The sequence below is a fragment of a genome, unplaced genomic scaffold (genome assembly GCF_019419815.1).
Source record: "Pyrus x bretschneideri cultivar Hongxiangsu unplaced genomic scaffold, Pyrus_bretschneideri_v1 Contig19, whole genome shotgun sequence".
NCBI lineage: Eukaryota > Viridiplantae > Streptophyta > Magnoliopsida > Rosales > Rosaceae > Pyrus > Pyrus x bretschneideri.
This window is the reverse complement of record NW_025999490.1, coordinates 3057819-3074309: the sequence shown is the minus strand read 5'-3', so window position 1 is coordinate 3074309 and position 16491 is coordinate 3057819. Positions and strand designations below refer to the sequence as shown.

General features: G+C 37.9%; 3 protein-coding genes across 4 annotated transcripts; 2 read left to right on the top strand and 1 right to left on the bottom strand.

Moving 5' to 3' along the window:
- The first annotated feature begins 6243 nt into the window (after positions 1-6243).
- Positions 6244-8445, top strand: LOC125476330 (uncharacterized protein ycf23-like). The gene is made up of 9 exons (XM_048582208.1): positions 6244-6465; positions 6634-6699; positions 6893-6967; positions 7052-7114; positions 7274-7333; positions 7432-7521; positions 7606-7713; positions 7916-8038; positions 8233-8445. The coding sequence occupies exons 1-9, from the start codon at positions 6262-6264 to the stop codon at positions 8362-8364; spliced, it is 921 nt and encodes a 306-aa protein (XP_048438165.1). The 5' UTR covers positions 6244-6261; the 3' UTR covers positions 8365-8445.
- A 178-nt stretch (positions 8446-8623) lies between these two features.
- Positions 8624-11714, bottom strand: LOC125476331 (high mobility group B protein 14-like). 2 transcript variants are annotated; one of them, XM_048582209.1, is made up of 6 exons: positions 11509-11714; positions 10668-10850; positions 9837-9894; positions 9688-9732; positions 9102-9182; positions 8624-8991 (listed from the first exon to the last, which is right to left on the bottom strand). In XM_048582209.1, the coding sequence occupies exons 1-6, from the start codon at positions 11577-11579 to the stop codon at positions 8935-8937; spliced, it is 495 nt and encodes a 164-aa protein (XP_048438166.1). In that variant the 5' UTR covers positions 11580-11714; the 3' UTR covers positions 8624-8934. The 2 variants fall into 2 exon arrangements, with proteins under 2 accessions (XP_048438166.1, XP_048438167.1); XM_048582210.1 differs by lacking the exon at positions 11509-11714 and adding an exon at positions 10944-11124.
- Positions 11715-12901: 1187 nt separating this feature from the next.
- Positions 12902-16029, top strand: LOC125476329 (3-oxoacyl-[acyl-carrier-protein] synthase I, chloroplastic-like). The gene is made up of 7 exons (XM_048582207.1): positions 12902-13362; positions 13908-14339; positions 14536-14709; positions 14801-14914; positions 15005-15106; positions 15227-15293; positions 15383-16029. The coding sequence occupies exons 1-7, from the start codon at positions 12907-12909 to the stop codon at positions 15448-15450; spliced, it is 1413 nt and encodes a 470-aa protein (XP_048438164.1). The 5' UTR covers positions 12902-12906; the 3' UTR covers positions 15451-16029.
- The last annotated feature ends 462 nt before the right edge of the window (positions 16030-16491 follow it).

Genomic DNA, 16491 nt, shown 5'->3' with positions numbered 1-16491 from the left:
ACATGTGTCACTATTTATTGAGAGTATGGATCTCACATCGGAGAAAAAAAGATCTTACATGTGCTTATAAATAATTGAACTATACTCATATTGTTAATTAGTTTTATAATAGAACCTCATCTTTTTTTGTTAGCTAAAGAGTAAGCGAAATAAGAATCTTTCATGCCCAAAAACTGAATAATTAAGCTCACGGTTTTCTAAATCCTCTCACATCTGGCTAGAAATCATTGAAGGGAATTTCAAATACCATGGCTGTCAAATTCCCTTGCTTTTTCACTTTCGGGAGTATAAGATCCCAAGAGAATAATATGGCTAGTTAAGCTATCTACTTCATGTATGTGCGATGTGTCGCCCAAGTGATTTGTTTCCTACTCCACCGTCCCAATTACTTTAGAACGAACTGAATGGAGTTCCATGCATGCCAATTGTCAATTGTGTACGTAATTTTGTCTGCTTTTCCCTTCTTTTTCTAAAAAATTAAGTCTGGCAATTTCTTGTACGATTTGTTAATTCAACACAAAACACCACGACTTGTTAACGAGTCACTTATTAAAAACCCACTATAATAACGAGTATGACACGAACACAATAAACAAGATTTGTTTACCAGGCCTATATAAAACATCGCCATCAAATTTTTTGAGTTAAACTAATTTTCAAAAATTAACTTTCAATTGCATTTTGTTGTTATACAAACGATAGGAGAATGTATATTAAATTTATCTAAATTACGGAAAAAACGAATTTAGATACAAAAGGGTAAGCACATTACTCTGTCCAACTTAGCTAAGTCAAGAACTTCTTTATTCTATCGCATTTGGAGAGAGTCCACTTTCACAAAAAGGTGAACTTATGTGCAATATTCAAAGTTATATTTACGTGAAATGGTACCCAAATTGCTACCCCACTCAAAATTTTCTTAATTACATTAAAAATGAATATTTACGTGAAATGGTACCCAAATTGCTACCCGGTCTGTTTTCCCTCTGTCCACACCTTACTCATTTTGTAGTTGCGGTTTTTTTCTTCGATACATATTCAACTATAATATTTATATGTATTCAATTCAATTACTATTTGACTTTTAAATAATAATTATATGAAATTTATGTAAATGTTGTAGCCAATTCTTTCATTTATACGGTAGAAACTATAATGAAATCGTAATCCTTGTACTTTTCTACACGGAGAGGAGCTAAGACATTAAAAAAAAATTATAGGACATAGTATATTGCCATGTAGCGTTTCGTATGAAATTAGAATGTGTAGATAAAAAATTATGCATATTTTATTGGCACCAGATGACACTGTAATGGTTATCGTTATGGTGACGTTCATCTTTTCACAACTTTATTAAAGGGAAAAATAAAGAAGAAGAAGAAGAAGAAGAAGAAGAAGAAAGAAGCCACCAAGAAACAGCTCATCATATATTAGTCCAGGGTTCCTTGGAGTGGAACGAAGACATTTTCTAGGATTGGTCTTGATTGTATAATTTTCGACTGGAGGCACCCATACAACTCATAATTCCACTCCCCCACGTCTTCTACCTCGATTGACCATCAAAACGCGGACCTTTAGTCATCCGCTTACCCCACGCCCCCATCAACTTTCCCAAAACACCCTTTCCCCGCCACAAAATTCCGTCAATCTCCCTACCTTCTAGAGAACTTGCCTTCTAAGAAATCGAATCTTTCCCCCACCCCAGATAAAACCACCACATCCCCCAAACCAAAAAACCAGAAAGGAGAAGGCGAGAAGGGCTGAAATCTAGAGAGAGAGAGAGAGAAGGGGGGAATCTAGAGAGAGAAAGTGAAACAGAAGATGGGTGGGGGAAAGAAGAGGTGGTTGTTCTTTAGAAGGATGAAGAAAGAGTCGTGGAGTTTGAGGTGGAAGTATCTGGGGTCTGCCTTCAAGTTCCGGCCGCTGAATCTGCAGCTTTCCTTTTACGATGATGTGGTTTTCAAGATCGTGGCGGCATTCGAGGCCGTGGTTTTGCTGCTCAGAATCTGTTTCTTCTACTTGTTTTGCGGATGCCATTTTTGAGAGGATTTTCTTCCGACTCTCCTTGTACTTGGTTTTCTATGTTGCTTCAAGAAGGGTATAGTTGACAGATAAGTTGCTTGCCAAATGGATTAGGGTTTTTTTTCTTCTGGGGAGGATATTGGTTCTGTCATGTTGGCGTTCCTAATATGCTTATTATGTTCTTGTACAAAGTTAATGATCAGTTAACTTTCTTTTTTTTTCATGAATTCTGACTTCTTTTTCTGCAATTTAATTCAGGAAATTGGTTTTGTCATTCTGCAAAGTTACTTTGAATTGTATATATTTAATGTCATTGCCTAAGCCACTAGAGAAATTCTTGACTGTGGATGGCGGTGCCACTTTATTAATCTACAGATATCCATTTATTATTGGCATAGAACGTCACTCGAATTACTTTGTTATATGTTAGAATTTTTTATTTATATTATGAAGGAAAAGATTAAACACAGGACTTCATATGTAAAGTTAAACCCTTTTAATTCTTTGAACTACAAGCCGCCTGCCCCATTCTAGTTTGGAACAGAAGGAATCTTCCAAAGCCAAATTAGCAAACCAAGAGTCTTATAAATTTTAGGATAAATTAGATAAAACTACTTCAACTATTGGATTATTAACAGTTTCATATCTCGTTTGTAAAAAGTTTCAATGTCATACTTCATTTACAAATTTTTTACAATTTTATACCTTCCGTTGAATTTCTGTTAATTATTTCTTTAAATAGTGACGTGGCATGAGATGAAATTCATTATCTATTAAAAAATTAATTAATTAAATATTAAAAAAATAAAATGAAATCTTTATTTTTTTGCCATGGGACCCACCCCTTCCCTCACCCTTTCTTCCCCCGCCCCACTTTATCCCACCCAAAACCCAGATCCCTTCCCTTTCCCCTTATCTGCAACCCCCGACCCCTTCCCCACCCACGCCAACATCTTCCCCCCCCCGCCGACCCACCTCCTCATTCTCTGCCGCCCACCCCTCTCCCCGACTCGTGCCTTTTCTGGTGATGGGCGTTCTGGGCATTTGGGTTTCGGTGGTTGAGGAAGAAATCGTACTCCAATCTCTATGCTTCGGTCTCGGGCGGCTCCGTCTCTATATCGTTTTCGTCCGAATGTTCCGGGTCGAGATGGTGGGGCGATTTTTGGTGTTGGCGGGATTGGGATTGAGTTTTTTGGCGTTGGTCGAAGAACTCGGAATCCGGCGGTGACGGAGGTTAGAAAATTTTCCAGTTCCACATGGAAGAGGCTTGCGCAGGTGTTGGTGAAAGGCGGGGGCGGAGGAGAAAGAGAGGATGTGGGGAAGGTTGGAGCTGTTGGTGTGGGTGGGGAAGGGGTCGGGGGAGGAGGTGGTGGCGTGGGTGGGGTGAGGAAGGGATCTGGGTTTTGGGTGGGATAAGGGGAGTGGGGGAAGAAAGGGTGAGGGAAGGGGTGGGTCCCCATGCCAAAAAAAAAAAGATTCATTTTTTTTATTTTTTTAATATTTAATTAATCAAATTCTTAATAGATAATGAGTCTCATCTCATGCCACGTCACTATTTAACGGAATAATTGACAGAAATTTAACGGAATATATGAAATTGTAAAAAGTTTATAGATGAGGTATGACACTGAAACTTTTTAAAGACGATGTATGAAACTGTTAATGACTCAATAATTGAGGTAGTTTTATGTAATTTATCATAAATTTTATCTTGGAAGATCGAAGGGTATTATATGTAATTTTACATTTCACGTGTCATAAGGATAAGGGATAGAAATATAGGAAAGTTAATGAAAAGAGTTTGAAAATTTTGAGTTTTAACGAAAATAATAAAATAAAGGGTAAAATAAATAGTACCATGATTGACTTTTTAATATAAAAATGTGACTTTCGTTAAATTAAATAATACTGAAAGATTTTCATTAAAGTTCCTATAAATATTGGAGTGTCACCTTCTCCTCCACTTTTTTATGGTAATTTTCCCAGTCAACTTGGTATCTTCTCGGGGCTCCACCTATCGTTCAAAGACAAATGTTATATTTACCACATCTTTGCATCATATTTCTACTAGAGGTAATTGTTAATTCTCCCTCTACTTCAAATGTTGCAGATCTATAAGAAAGAGGTGTTTCACTTCATTGGTTTGTATATTAGCAATTTTTATATATTTGTAGTTTGTAACTGTATGACAGGATTACAAATAGTAAAGAATTCACTAAATCTCACTGGCTTTAATTCTTTGTTGTTTTATCATTTCTGTGTGAGATTCTATCTAATTATTTACAATTTCTGCATTCTTATTTATGTGCTTATAACAACCATTTATTGATTATTATTTTTCTTGCAGTTCCAAGCTTTTGATTCGTTAAGGCCAACTCTCTCGATCTCCCTCTTTATCCTGCTTTATTTCAATTTCTTGGTATGCAATATTTCTTTGCCTGGATTTTTTATAATATTATTTACTAGTATTATATTTTCTTCTTCTATATATATATATATATATAAATCCAAAAGACAAAAAATTTAAAATAACCATAATCCAAAAATACTCTTATTTGATTCAGATTTTAAGAAAAAATATTTCAATTTGTAGTCTTCTAGCAAAACAAAACTACCATATAAAAAGGAAAAAACATGGGTTTAGAGGTTTTTTTTTTTTTTTTTTTTTAAATTGGTAGAAGGGGAAGAGGGAAGAGGGAAGAGGGAAGATGCAAATGGTGGAGAAGGAAGAGAAATAGGGAAGGAAGGCTAGAAAGAGGGGGAGTCAGGCTGCCGTCGACCCCAAGCCAGAATAAGGAGCGTCGGCTAGGAGCGTTTCTTTTAGCTTGAAGGCAGAGGGGAGGAAAGGTTAGAGAGAGGAGATAAAACGCGTTTGAGTTTGAGGAATTGTTAATTCATGCATTGGGAGTAATGTGTTAGCTGGTGGAGGTTGAATTGCCTTAGGTCTCATCTGGTGACTGACTCTGAAGTTAGTTGAGTGCATCAGATCCAAGAGGGGATATAATTCTTGGATAATGCTAAGGAGATTAAATTTTTAGATAAAATTGTGTAAACTAAATGACATACATTGATGATTGGATTATTATTTAAATATTGATAAATGTGCTCATTTTTATTGGTGACACATCTGTCACATCCCAACCCTCAGCTCCAGTGATATTGTCCGCTTTGGCATTCTCTACCCGCAGACAGAGCTACCGCACGGTTTTGTTTCTGCGAACCGGTACTCAGCCGTAGCCAGCGCCTGCCCTCCCCTCAGGGAGTCCGCAAAAGGCCTCACTGAAACTTAAGGTTGGCAATGGATATATAAGGCCCAAAGACCACGCCCTCACGGGCGATGTGGGATACTACAATCCACCCCCCTTAGGGAGCCCGACGTCCTCGTCGGCACACCACGACCGTGAGTCTGGCTCTGATACCAAATTGTCACATCCCAACCCTCAGCTACACATCACTTAATTTGCAAAATTTGTTTATAAATTTAGTCTCTATAGCATTACCCATAATTCTTGGGTTATCTTGGGAAGGTAATTCTCTAGCTAGTGTGGATAAGAAAACATACTACTTTTGAATTATTTTTTTTTAATGAGATATAACATTGAGTGAAACAAAATATTTAATAGTGGGATTAAAAATAAAATATTTAATTGTACAGTTGAATGCTATTAAAAATAAAATATTTAATTGTACAGTTGAATGCTAAGTAGCCTTGAAGCGGAACTCGGTTTGTTGTTTGTTATTGGTACCTTTGTGCCAATACAATCCCTAAAATATGTAGACTTTTCAACCAAAATGATAACTGAGATTGAACTAATTTCTCACATTGGTTCTTAACACTGAAAATTTATAGAAATGGTCTTATGAGTTTGTTCATCGTAAATCATTTAGTCATTCTATGAAAAAACTGTCATTATCCTCGTTAAGTGAAGATATTGATTTAACAAAAATACTCTTAAAAAAGTAGTCACGTGATTGTTCACATGACAATTTAACGAGAATATTAACAAATTTTTTACGGAATAACTAAAATAAATTGTAGCGGACAAATTTAAAAATCACTTCCATCGATTTTTCAAGGTTAAAAAGTCAAATAAGCATAAATAATTACATAGCATGGTATTTATGTTGAGGTGGCAGCCAAATTATCTTCTTCTGAAACATTTTATCTGCCACTGCCAAACCTCTCTTATCCGTTTCCCTCCAACTTCTACCCCCTGAAAACCTACAGCCAGAGTAGAGATGCAGGCCTCAATCTGCCCACAAACTTCACCACCCTCTCTATCCAGTTTCAGACCTACCCACCACAACCCTCTTCTGGGTAACTCTCTGCCTTCAAGGCCATGTTTGGCTCTCAAAAAAAGAGCCACTTTAACCACAAAAGCACTTCTGTCAGCTACCAAGGAATCAGTCCTCAGGGACTTTCATGAACGCAGAGCTCTCAAGGTAAAGCGAATCCTACTTCCCGTTGACATTATTATTGTGTTTTGCTTTGTTTGGTTGCTGGGAAAACGTGGAGAAGCTAAAAAGAAAAATACTTATTGGTTCTGCAATTTAATAACCATGCCTTGATATCCAAGAATTCTGATGTAAGTTGTAACTGTGTTTTTTCAGATTATTTCAGGATTGCAGAATTTTGACAAAGAAAATGTTGCATCAGTCATTACTGCCGCTGAGCAGGTTTGTTTCTTACTCCGTTTATAGATGAAGTTATGAACTAATGATGAACTCGCTAAACAAAAACAGATTATGTTTTTGAACCAAGGGATCTGAATATGTTAGAGCACATTGCTTGTGGTGTCAAATTTCATCGAATTTCCGAGCAAATGTTGAATTTTTTATGTCATGTTGTCATGTGTCGTTGCATCTATAGGGAGGAGCAACTCATGTGGATATAGCCTGTGACCCGGAGTTGGTGAAGCTTGCTATCGATTTAACTTCTCTTCCGGTATATTCATATGCTTTCTAAGCGTATCGTGATCATCATTTTCCAACCGTAGTTTGCATGTATAAGGATGTCTTCCTTGTGCAGGTTTGTGTTTCTTCTGTAGATCCAGCGGCATTTCCAGCTGCCGTTGAAGCAGGTGCACTGATGGTTCGACTACAAACTAACCCCTTTCGTACTACACATTTCAGGCCAAAAATTTGATTCTGTGACCTGGTTCCCTTCGAGGGAATGCTAAATCGTTTCAGAACAATATTGCTATGTGCTTTTCGGTTTGTGTTGATATGATAAATTTGATGGCTTTTGCAGGTTGAGATTGGAAACTACGACTCCTTTTACGAGATGGGAGTGGTTTTCACTTCGGAGCAGGTGGTACCACATTTGTTACCTTGCAAATTACGAAAAACATAGCGCTATAAGTGTACTAATCGGATTCTCTTGTTGTATTCTGTTGAGTTCCTTTGCAGATATTGAATCTGACAAAGGAGACCAAGAGGATTCTTCCGTCTGTGACCTTATCAGTCACTGTACCTCATACACTAAGCCTTCCAGATCAGGTTGGAATCATTGCTGAAAGTGACTATCGATGTGTGTTGGCACGATGTATTTGGTTTAACCAAGCTAGTTGAATCAATGTACAGGTCAAGCTTGCAGAGATGCTGGAGCAGGAAGGTGTTGACATCATTCAAACCGAAGGAGGAAAATGTACTAGTCCTTCGAAATCAGGTGTTCTTGGTTTGGTCGAGAAGGTAACACGAATTAACCTACACATACCTTAACTGTTACGAGTTATCCAAACTAATCTTAGGCTCTAGACGAGCCTGAGTAGACAAACGAAAAAGAAACCAAGAGCTTGGAATTGGATTCTTGCCTAGAGCGTGTTTGGGATTGAACACATGCAACCAGTTTTATTTCAACAGACACATTTGATGATAGTATTTCATGTTTTAGGCAACACCAACATTGGCAGCAGCATATTCGATATCCCGTGCTGTCAAGATTCCGGTAATGTGTTCATCCGGACTGAGTGCAGTTACAGCCCCAATGGCAATAGCAGCAGGAGCTGCCGGTGTGGTATGTAAACGATGAACCTGCTTCTGTAATGATGCACATTTCATCAAAAGCTTATTTGTTGAAATACCCTCTCAAAATAAGCGTACTTCCCGTCTCACTTTGCCCCACCGTCCAAATCCGTCAACACTGAAGTATGTTGTCTAGCTATTTTTGTGTGGTTAACTTACTGGTTGTTTCATCATTTTTGGACACAGGGCGTCGGCTCAGCCGTGAACAAGCTCAATGATGTTGTTGCAATGATTGCAGAAGTGAGGAGTATTTCCAATTCATTAGGAGCTTCAGCTGGTAGGCTCACTGCAACTGAAGAACAAGTTTTGAAACTGTAATCCAGTAATCGTATAGTGCAGCAATATACATACATTGTTGGCAACAATATCCAAATAAATAAGAGCAGCAGTTTTCTTTCAGATTTCTAGGTTCTGTTTTCCTTGGCAGCATAAACTGAACTTCACACAACAAGAACGATTTGGACCCGAGCATCTGGTGCAAGAACATCTTTCGTTCAACCAGATTGCCCTTGACGATTCTTATTCTGCGCAAGAATTGAAAGAAGTTCTCGCCAACTACACTAACAAATCAAAAGAATGAGAGGAAAAGAAGTTATATATTCTCGAAAACTGTTAGGAATCAAGAACATGACTCGACAATGAGTGTATTCGATACAATTGCCCGGTGACAGCTAAAACTAGAAGTTCCTAGTAAGGTTTAGACTTGTCATCTTCCACTAAATAAAGTACATACCCAACTGTTAAAATCTGAATTCACTACTAAATTCGAATTGTGAACAGATATGGACAAGAATGATACAGGCATAGACAGTTTTACAAAAGACACATGACCAGGACCTATGACTTGCATACAACTAGAGTACGTCCACCATATGGAAACATGATTTCTTAGACAGACCAATCTTCCTCTTCCTCATCCTCGGTTTCTTCATCCTCGCCACTTTCCTGCAAATGTTCGAAATCTGCTTAGTAAATTGCAATTCAGCACCACTCGGCATTGCTTGTAAGATAAGGTTCTGCTTATCAACTATAAAGATCATTCAAAGCATGTTTACCTTTCTTTGTGCATATTCTGCCATGGCCTTCTCAAACTCAGCTCGTTTCTCTGTGGCTATATCATAATACTGAACCTTTTCCTAATATAAGAAGTCAGAGAGAGAAAAAAACGAAGAACAAAATTCTATAAGCTATTTTTAATCACCATGGTTAGGGAAACTCGTAAACAGTCAAAAAACTAAAATACTATTTGATGCTTCATGTCACTAGATGATCAACAAGTAAAATAGTCTAAATGGTGAGAACCACACACAGTCATTAGGAAAGAACCGTTGCATGATTCAGCCAGTATCACTTAGCTGTAAATCTCATGAACCCAAGGCGGGTCAGTATTTAAGCGAGATGAGATCCACTATAATAATTAGCTTAAGTAAAAAAAGACAACTACATACACATCAAACAAGTCCATACAGGTGAATGGGTCATATATTTTAACCAAAACTATAGGTCAGAACATTAGGTTAAATAGAACCCACGATTTGAAAGTCATACTTCATCCGGTCTTCAATACAAAACTTTAGAGAAAGTAAAGCAAAAATATAATGAAAACATAAAAGGCCAACTAAAGTATAAAGAGACACAAACCTCATATGTCATTGTTTTCCACTTCTCTCCACACACCTTTCCAATCTGAATGAGAAAGTGGTGCATATTCATATACAAGAGAACTGATGGTATGAGCAACAATGAAAAACATGCAAAAAGTTAAACGGATTACCGTATCATAAACTTACTTCGCGCATTTGCTTGATACCTGGATTTTGCTCTTGAAGTTCCTTACGATAATCCTCCCTTAAACACAAGAAAAACCAGTTTAAGTCAGTAAAACCTCAAGAGGTTTATGGTTGGTTCTTCATATATGAGAAAGGTGCTCAGAGTGAGTTTGATAAATAGCGTTCTCATTGAGGCATTATAAATTATAATTAATCACAAAAAAAATAAAGAACGTCATAACAAAAGAACAATCAAGAACCAGCTTTGGTTAATCTGACCTTACACTGACAAAATAACTGTAGTGAGAGGTAAGGGAAATTCAATTTAAAAACAAAGAAACTGTGGATTTATTTTTTCAGATTGAAGTACCAATGAAAATACAACAAAGTAAAATAATACTGAACAAGAATGAGGGGACTAATACTTAGAAAACTTCACCAAAAAATTTCTATGGAAAGTTACAACTAGTGAATTTCAGAAATCGACCGAAACCTTGTAGATTTGATAAATAACTTAATATCAATTTTCATCATCAGTCGTGATTATGGTTCTGGTCATAGTATTCATATTATGGATAGTTGAGAGATCTTCAGTTTCTATATCTTTCTTTATTAGAGGGGACAAATTCCAAATTTAAGGCCATTGGGTGATTGAGGTTGGTCAGTCTCATTATCTGGATACTCAATTTCAGCGATCCAAAAGGATGACGTGTTCTTATAGGACTAAGACAATCAAACAACAAAGTCATTGAACAAGTTGGAAATTTAATCAATTACAGCAAGTTGACAATCAAACAACATGTATAATAAACATAAATGAAAAGCTAAACAGGAACGAAAAGAGGTACATACAGGAAATAGAAGAAAGCAGTTGGCGGTTTCTTGGGTATCTTGGAATCAACTTTTGCACTTTTCTTCTTCTGCTTGGTTTTGGACTTCTTTAGTGAAACGATTCTCTTTCCCTCCGCATTTATGCTGCTTAACCTTGTTGACCTCCTTGTCCCCTCCCTTTGTTGGACCTTCAACACCATTTCCCTAAAAAGATTGAAGAATTTCTTTCAATGAGCACTGATGCCTCGGCCAGGAATAAAAGGAATGAAACAACAAATTCAACCGCCAATGTCACACCATCAAAAGCACAACAGAACTAAAAACCCTCCATCGAGTCCAGGCCTCACACGATCACTAAACATTTTCTTGAAAGTGAAACTCAGAGCCACACAACCCATAACCCTGAAAAGCTCCTTCCCTTCCTAGTTCTTCTATTTCCTCTTTTTCTTTCCTATCACCCAATTCCTCAGCAAGCAGCCTGAGAGTAAGTATACACTGTATACGCTAAGCATTGCTCGAAATTCAAAGGGTACAAAGCTAAAGAATAACCGAACGAAATTAGAAGCAATAAAATCACCAATTTCTCAAATTTAAACTAACTGAACAAACCCCACCACCCAACTGAGCTTAACCTAGCTTCTTGTCCAAGACTCCAAGTACTGAGTTCTCCACATTATTCAACACAAAACAACACAACGCAATCAACAAAATAGCAGAAAGTAACGATCTTTGCCTTCCTTTTCCATTTTTTTTATTTTATCATTTCATGGGTTTTTTCAAAAACCCAACAAAAATTCAGAAAGCATTGAACGAACAGTGATGAACATGTGGTGAGAAAAGAGATAGAGTAGAGGAAAAGTACCCAGTTGAAGCTTTTGTGGCGGAGGAAGAAGACGAGGGAGACTGCTGCGAGTTGCTAGTTTTCTTTGCCATGTTTCTTCGCTTCGGGCCTTTTGGCGTCGGCCGTGGAATCGGGTCGGGTGAGTGGGTTGGTGTGGGAAGTGGGCAGGCACAGTGACGACTGATGATTAGACCGTGGCGAGCACTCTGAGAAGACCACGACGTTTTGGTGGGTACGGTGGGTGATGTGACGGCTTAACGAGTGAATCTCGCCAGGAAGTTGGGCTGTGTGGTTAAATCAGGCCCAAGGTAACTAGGCTGGGCCCAATTTCCACCGTCATCGTCATGCATTAAAATCACAATAAAACAAAAATTAAAAATCACGGAAATGTAGTATTTTTTAAACAAACGATATTATTATTATTATTATTTTATAAATTAGAGATATGTTAGGTTTATAGGTGAGGTTTTTTTAAAAAAAAACAAGATTTGATTGTGTGAAATTACATTTATACCTCATATTTCTTATTTATGTTCTATTTTAATTAAATGATTAAACTGGTAATTTTATAAGATTTTGGTTGACAATAAATGTTTTATTAATTAATAGTGATACTTAGGTTTAGAAGTCAGATTGACTTAATTTTAAAACAATATCCCTGTTATGAAAAACTAAAAATAATATCCAAGAAATAAAACAGTCTTCTAATATAATTTCATAAAATACCAATTTTCTTGAAGAACTTTGTATGTATGCCTTCTTTTTTACATATTTATGATGAACTAAATATGTTTGATACATTTGACTGATTAAACGATCCTCAATTGAATGATTTTATTTTTATCAGAATAATCTTCAAATTCTTGATGTTCCGATTATTGAATTTATTCGATTAAGATATTTTATTCACAAATGAAAAAAATATGTGACAATGAACCCGGATCCTCGACGTGAGGATCCTAGGAATTCGTCAATCATGTCTGTTTATCGTACATTGTGCTGTCAGAAATTATTTAAATAGTTTAATTTAAAATTAAACACAAATAATACTTGATAAAAACTAATCGTACGATATACAATTAAAGAACACAATTCACGGATTTTCAAATCCTCACCAAAATGATCAGGAGAGGATCCTGTTGGCAATGTGAGGATGCCAGGTACAAAAGTGTCAAGATATCTGTTGAAGTTTGACTAGGAAATACATGAAAAAAATAAAATAGAAAGAAAATCTCAGTTGTTGAAGGCTTGAAGCTGCAGCTCTTCATCTCTTACGCACAGTGACGTGGCATCACACTGGACAATAGAGAGCAGCTCAAAAGTTGAACCAAACCAAAATTCTCCTTCTTCAAGTAACTCACATCGTTGGCGTCGCCACCCACTCTCTCTCTCTCATCACTCACTTTGTCTCTCATCGCCATGCAGTCCCTCCAATCCTCCACTCTCCGGCCCGCTCCGCTCGACCAGATTCGGAAACGGACCCCCCATTTCCCCAATGTCACTACCAGAACAGCCAGCTCCTCCAGGCGAATCTCATTCATATCCGCCTCCTCCGCCGTGTCCGCCCCTAAGCGCGAGATGGACCCGAAGAAGCGGGTTGTCATCACCGGAATGGGTCTCGTCTCCGTCTTCGGCAACGACGTCAATACTTACTACGACAAGCTCCTCGCCGGAGAGAGCGGTGTGGGTCCAATTGACCGGTTTGATGCGTCCAAGTTTCCGACCCGGTTCGGGGGCCAGATCCGCGGGTTCTCATCGGAGGGGTACATTGATGGGAAGAACGATCGACGGCTCGACGATTGCCTTCGGTACTCGATTGTTGCTGGGAAGAAAGCTCTCGAGGATGCTGATCTTGGCGCCGATCAGCGCTCAAAGGTCATTGCTTTCTTTCATTTGCATGTGTTTAATGGTTTCTGTATATTAATTAGCTTAATGGGGTTTTGCAAAATGTGTTAATTTGCTGATTTGGTTCTTTCTTAGATAGGTAAGCGCTCCAAGGTCATTGCTTTTTTTGATGTGCATGTGTTTAATTGTTCAATTATGCTCATTAGCTTGATGGGTTTTCGGTATAATGTGTACCGATAAGTGCTCCTAGGTCATTGCTTCCTTTGATTTGAAAGCAATTGTTTAATTATGCTCGTTAGCTTGATGGGTTTTTAACAGAATGTGCTAATTTGCCGATTTGAACAATTTGGTTATTTCTGAGATTGATTTGATGCAGATTTGTGTGTAAGAGTAATGGGTTCTGTTAGAAACTATGGATCTGGGATTTCATCGTTTGCTTATTTTGGGACGTGCATGGAAGAATTGTTAACATGTGCGGAGTGTATAATTTGGTTTGGTTGTGTTAGGATTTGTTTTTCTGTGTTCTGATTAGTGTAAATGAGTGTCTAAAATGGTTGGTTTTGCTTCACTTACAGCTTGATAAATCGCGGACTGGGGTGCTTGTTGGATCTGGAATGGGTGGTCTTACTGTCTTTTCTGATGGTGTTCATGCACTGATAGAGAAAGGTCACAGGAAAATTACCCCCTTTTTCATTCCTTATGCTATTACAAACATGGGGTCTGCCTTGCTTGCTATTGATCTGGGTTTTATGGGACCCAATTATTCCATTTCGACTGCTTGTGCTACTTCAAATTATTGCTTCTATGCTGCTGCAAATCACATTCGTCGGGGTGAAGCTGATTTGATGATTGCTGGCGGAACTGAAGCTGCCATAATTCCTGTTGGGGTGGGAGGGTTTGTTGCTTGCAGGGCCTTGTCTCAGAGAAATGATGATCCAAAAACGGCTTCCAGGCCATGGGACAGAGATAGAGATGGCTTTGTTATGGGTGAAGGTGCTGGAGTATTGGTAAGCCTGCGTTGATTTTAATTTTGAAACAAAATGGTCATATAATCTAATTTTTAGTAGACAGAACGCTACAAAATTCTATCTCAGCTAATCATGAATTCACGATGACTGAAGTGTTGAATGTATACACTGCAGTTGACCCAGTTTTTGTCTTATGATTTTAATCATAACATAAGAAGGGTATTTGTTTTGACAGGTAATGGAGAGCTTGGAACATGCAACAAAACGAGGTGCTACAATTATTGCCGAGTACTTGGGAGGTGGTATTAACTGTGATGCTTATCATATGACTGATCCAAGAGCTGATGGGCTTGGTGTATCTACATGCATACAGAGATGCCTTGAAGATGCTGGTGTATCACCTGAGGAGGTACTCTCTCTTTTCCGTAAACCGTTCTTGTGTTATAGACTTATAGTGATTGTTCCTCATCATCATTTAGTGAACACCCTCACTTTATCAGGTTAACTACATCAATGCGCATGCAACTTCTACCCTTGCTGGTGACCTTGCCGAGATAAATGCTATAAAGAAGGTGTTCACGAACACTAAAGATATCAAGATCAACGCAACTAAGGCAATCTCTATTCTCTGATCCTCTGTCTCTTTATAATTCATATGATGTTTCTTTCCTGACTTCTTATTTCTTGCCTTTACTTTGTCTCAGTCTATGATAGGCCACTGTCTTGGTGCTTCTGGGGGTTTGGAAGCTATTGCTGTCATTAAAGCCATAACAACTGGATGGCTGCATCCTTCCATAAACCAATTTGTATGTTATTGTTGCTATGATTTTGGACTTGGTTTCTCCAGCATAGCGTTAGTTTGATTTCTCGTATTTGAAACATTATAGTAATGGTTTCCGATGTGTGGCATGTCTTTCATGAAACAGAACCCAGAGCCTTCAGTGGAGTTTGACACTGTTCCCAATGTAAAGCAGCAGCATGAAGTGAATGTTGGTAAGAAGGCCAAACCTTGAAACTCCCAGTGCTTTTACATTTCCAATTGCTCAAATACCGTTCAAATAAACTTTCGCGTGTTTTTTCAGCCATATCGAATTCATTTGGATTTGGTGGACATAACTCTGTCGTGGCCTTCTCTGCGTTCAAGCCCTGATCATCCGACTTGCGTTCAAGTTTTGTAGTACATCAACGATGCTTAGAGGAGATCATAATTTATTTCGGAGGCAAGCTTCATCCGCTTACATTTGAGTCCATTTGTAGTTTTGTAATGATTCAGAAATGTTCTTTTTTATTATTTTTGGACGCAAGTCGTATTTAGATGCCTGGTTCCGTGAGGAAACTAGAATGTTATGTTTTTTTACTTTCTTCAAATTATCTGATGGTTAGTATGAAGTGTGGCTAATATAGATAGAGGAGATGCATACGCGTGGGTGTAGCCAAGTTTCGCTCAATTTGTTAGAGCAGTGCGCTCTCCCCTGCGCATCCAAATTTGAAAGTCAAATTGTCCTCCCGTTACCATATCATGAAGACTTATGCGTGGATTTGCCTCTCTTTGCATATTTTGTATTAGCAGCTTGTGTGTAACAAAACCTTCAAGTTGGTTGAGGACAATTTTGAGTTCGAGAAATTTGGGTTGGTTGCTTGTCACATGGACTTCTACCCACAAGTAAATCGGTATCTATGTAATCAGAATATTGATGGTATTAATAATATGAATGCTATGTTGATGGTCGATAACGAGTTGATATTTTGATATGTTTGTCGCTATTGGATGGGCAGACGAGCCTATTTTACTCATAATATTGGGCTTTTGCGGTATCATGATCTTCTAGAACTTGAAACTTTTGAATAATCTTTTTCATTCCTTGATTCCCGTCATATTAACAGTATTGTTCTAAAAAATTCCACTTGCCGCCGTCTAGATTCCGCCTAAAAGTTAAACGGCTGGTCATCGCCTCGATTAATGTATATTTGATGGGCATGCGAGCCTATTTCACTCATAATATTGGGCTTTAGCGGTACGTATCATGAACTTCTAGAATTCGAAGCTTTTGAATAATCTTTTTCATTCCTTGATTCCGGCATATTAATAGCACTAGTCTAAAAATTTCTGCCTAGGCGGTAGGCTACCATCCCGATTAATGCCTACGTGTTTGAAAATTAAGAAAGAGTGCATAAAACTGCTGAAGCGCCT

Excerpts from the sequence above, each read along its gene's own strand:
- LOC125476330 (XM_048582208.1), top strand. The coding sequence starts at position 6,262 with ATGCAGGCCTCAATCTGCCCACAAACTTCACCACCCTCTCTATCCAGT. Across the intron at positions 6,700-6,892 it reads TCATTACTGCCGCTGAGCAG|GGAGGAGCAACTCATGTGGA; the intron begins GTTTGTTTCTTA and ends TTGCATCTATAG. Across the intron at positions 8,039-8,232 it reads CAGCAGGAGCTGCCGGTGTG|GGCGTCGGCTCAGCCGTGAA; the intron begins GTATGTAAACGA and ends TTTTGGACACAG.
- LOC125476331 (XM_048582209.1), bottom strand. The coding sequence starts at position 11,579 with ATGGCAAAGAAAACTAGCAACTCGCAGCAGTCTCCCTCGTCTTCTTCC. Across the intron at positions 9,895-10,667 it reads ACTGCTTTCTTCTATTTCCT|GGAGGATTATCGTAAGGAAC; the intron begins GTATGTACCTCT and ends CTTGTGTTTAAG. Across the intron at positions 9,183-9,687 it reads GGAAAACAATGACATATGAG|GAAAAGGTTCAGTATTATGA; the intron begins GTTTGTGTCTCT and ends TTCTTATATTAG.
- LOC125476329 (XM_048582207.1), top strand. The coding sequence starts at position 12,907 with ATGCAGTCCCTCCAATCCTCCACTCTCCGGCCCGCTCCGCTCGACCAG. Across the intron at positions 14,710-14,800 it reads CTGGTGTATCACCTGAGGAG|GTTAACTACATCAATGCGCA; the intron begins GTACTCTCTCTT and ends TCACTTTATCAG. Across the intron at positions 15,107-15,226 it reads ATCCTTCCATAAACCAATTT|AACCCAGAGCCTTCAGTGGA; the intron begins GTATGTTATTGT and ends TTCATGAAACAG.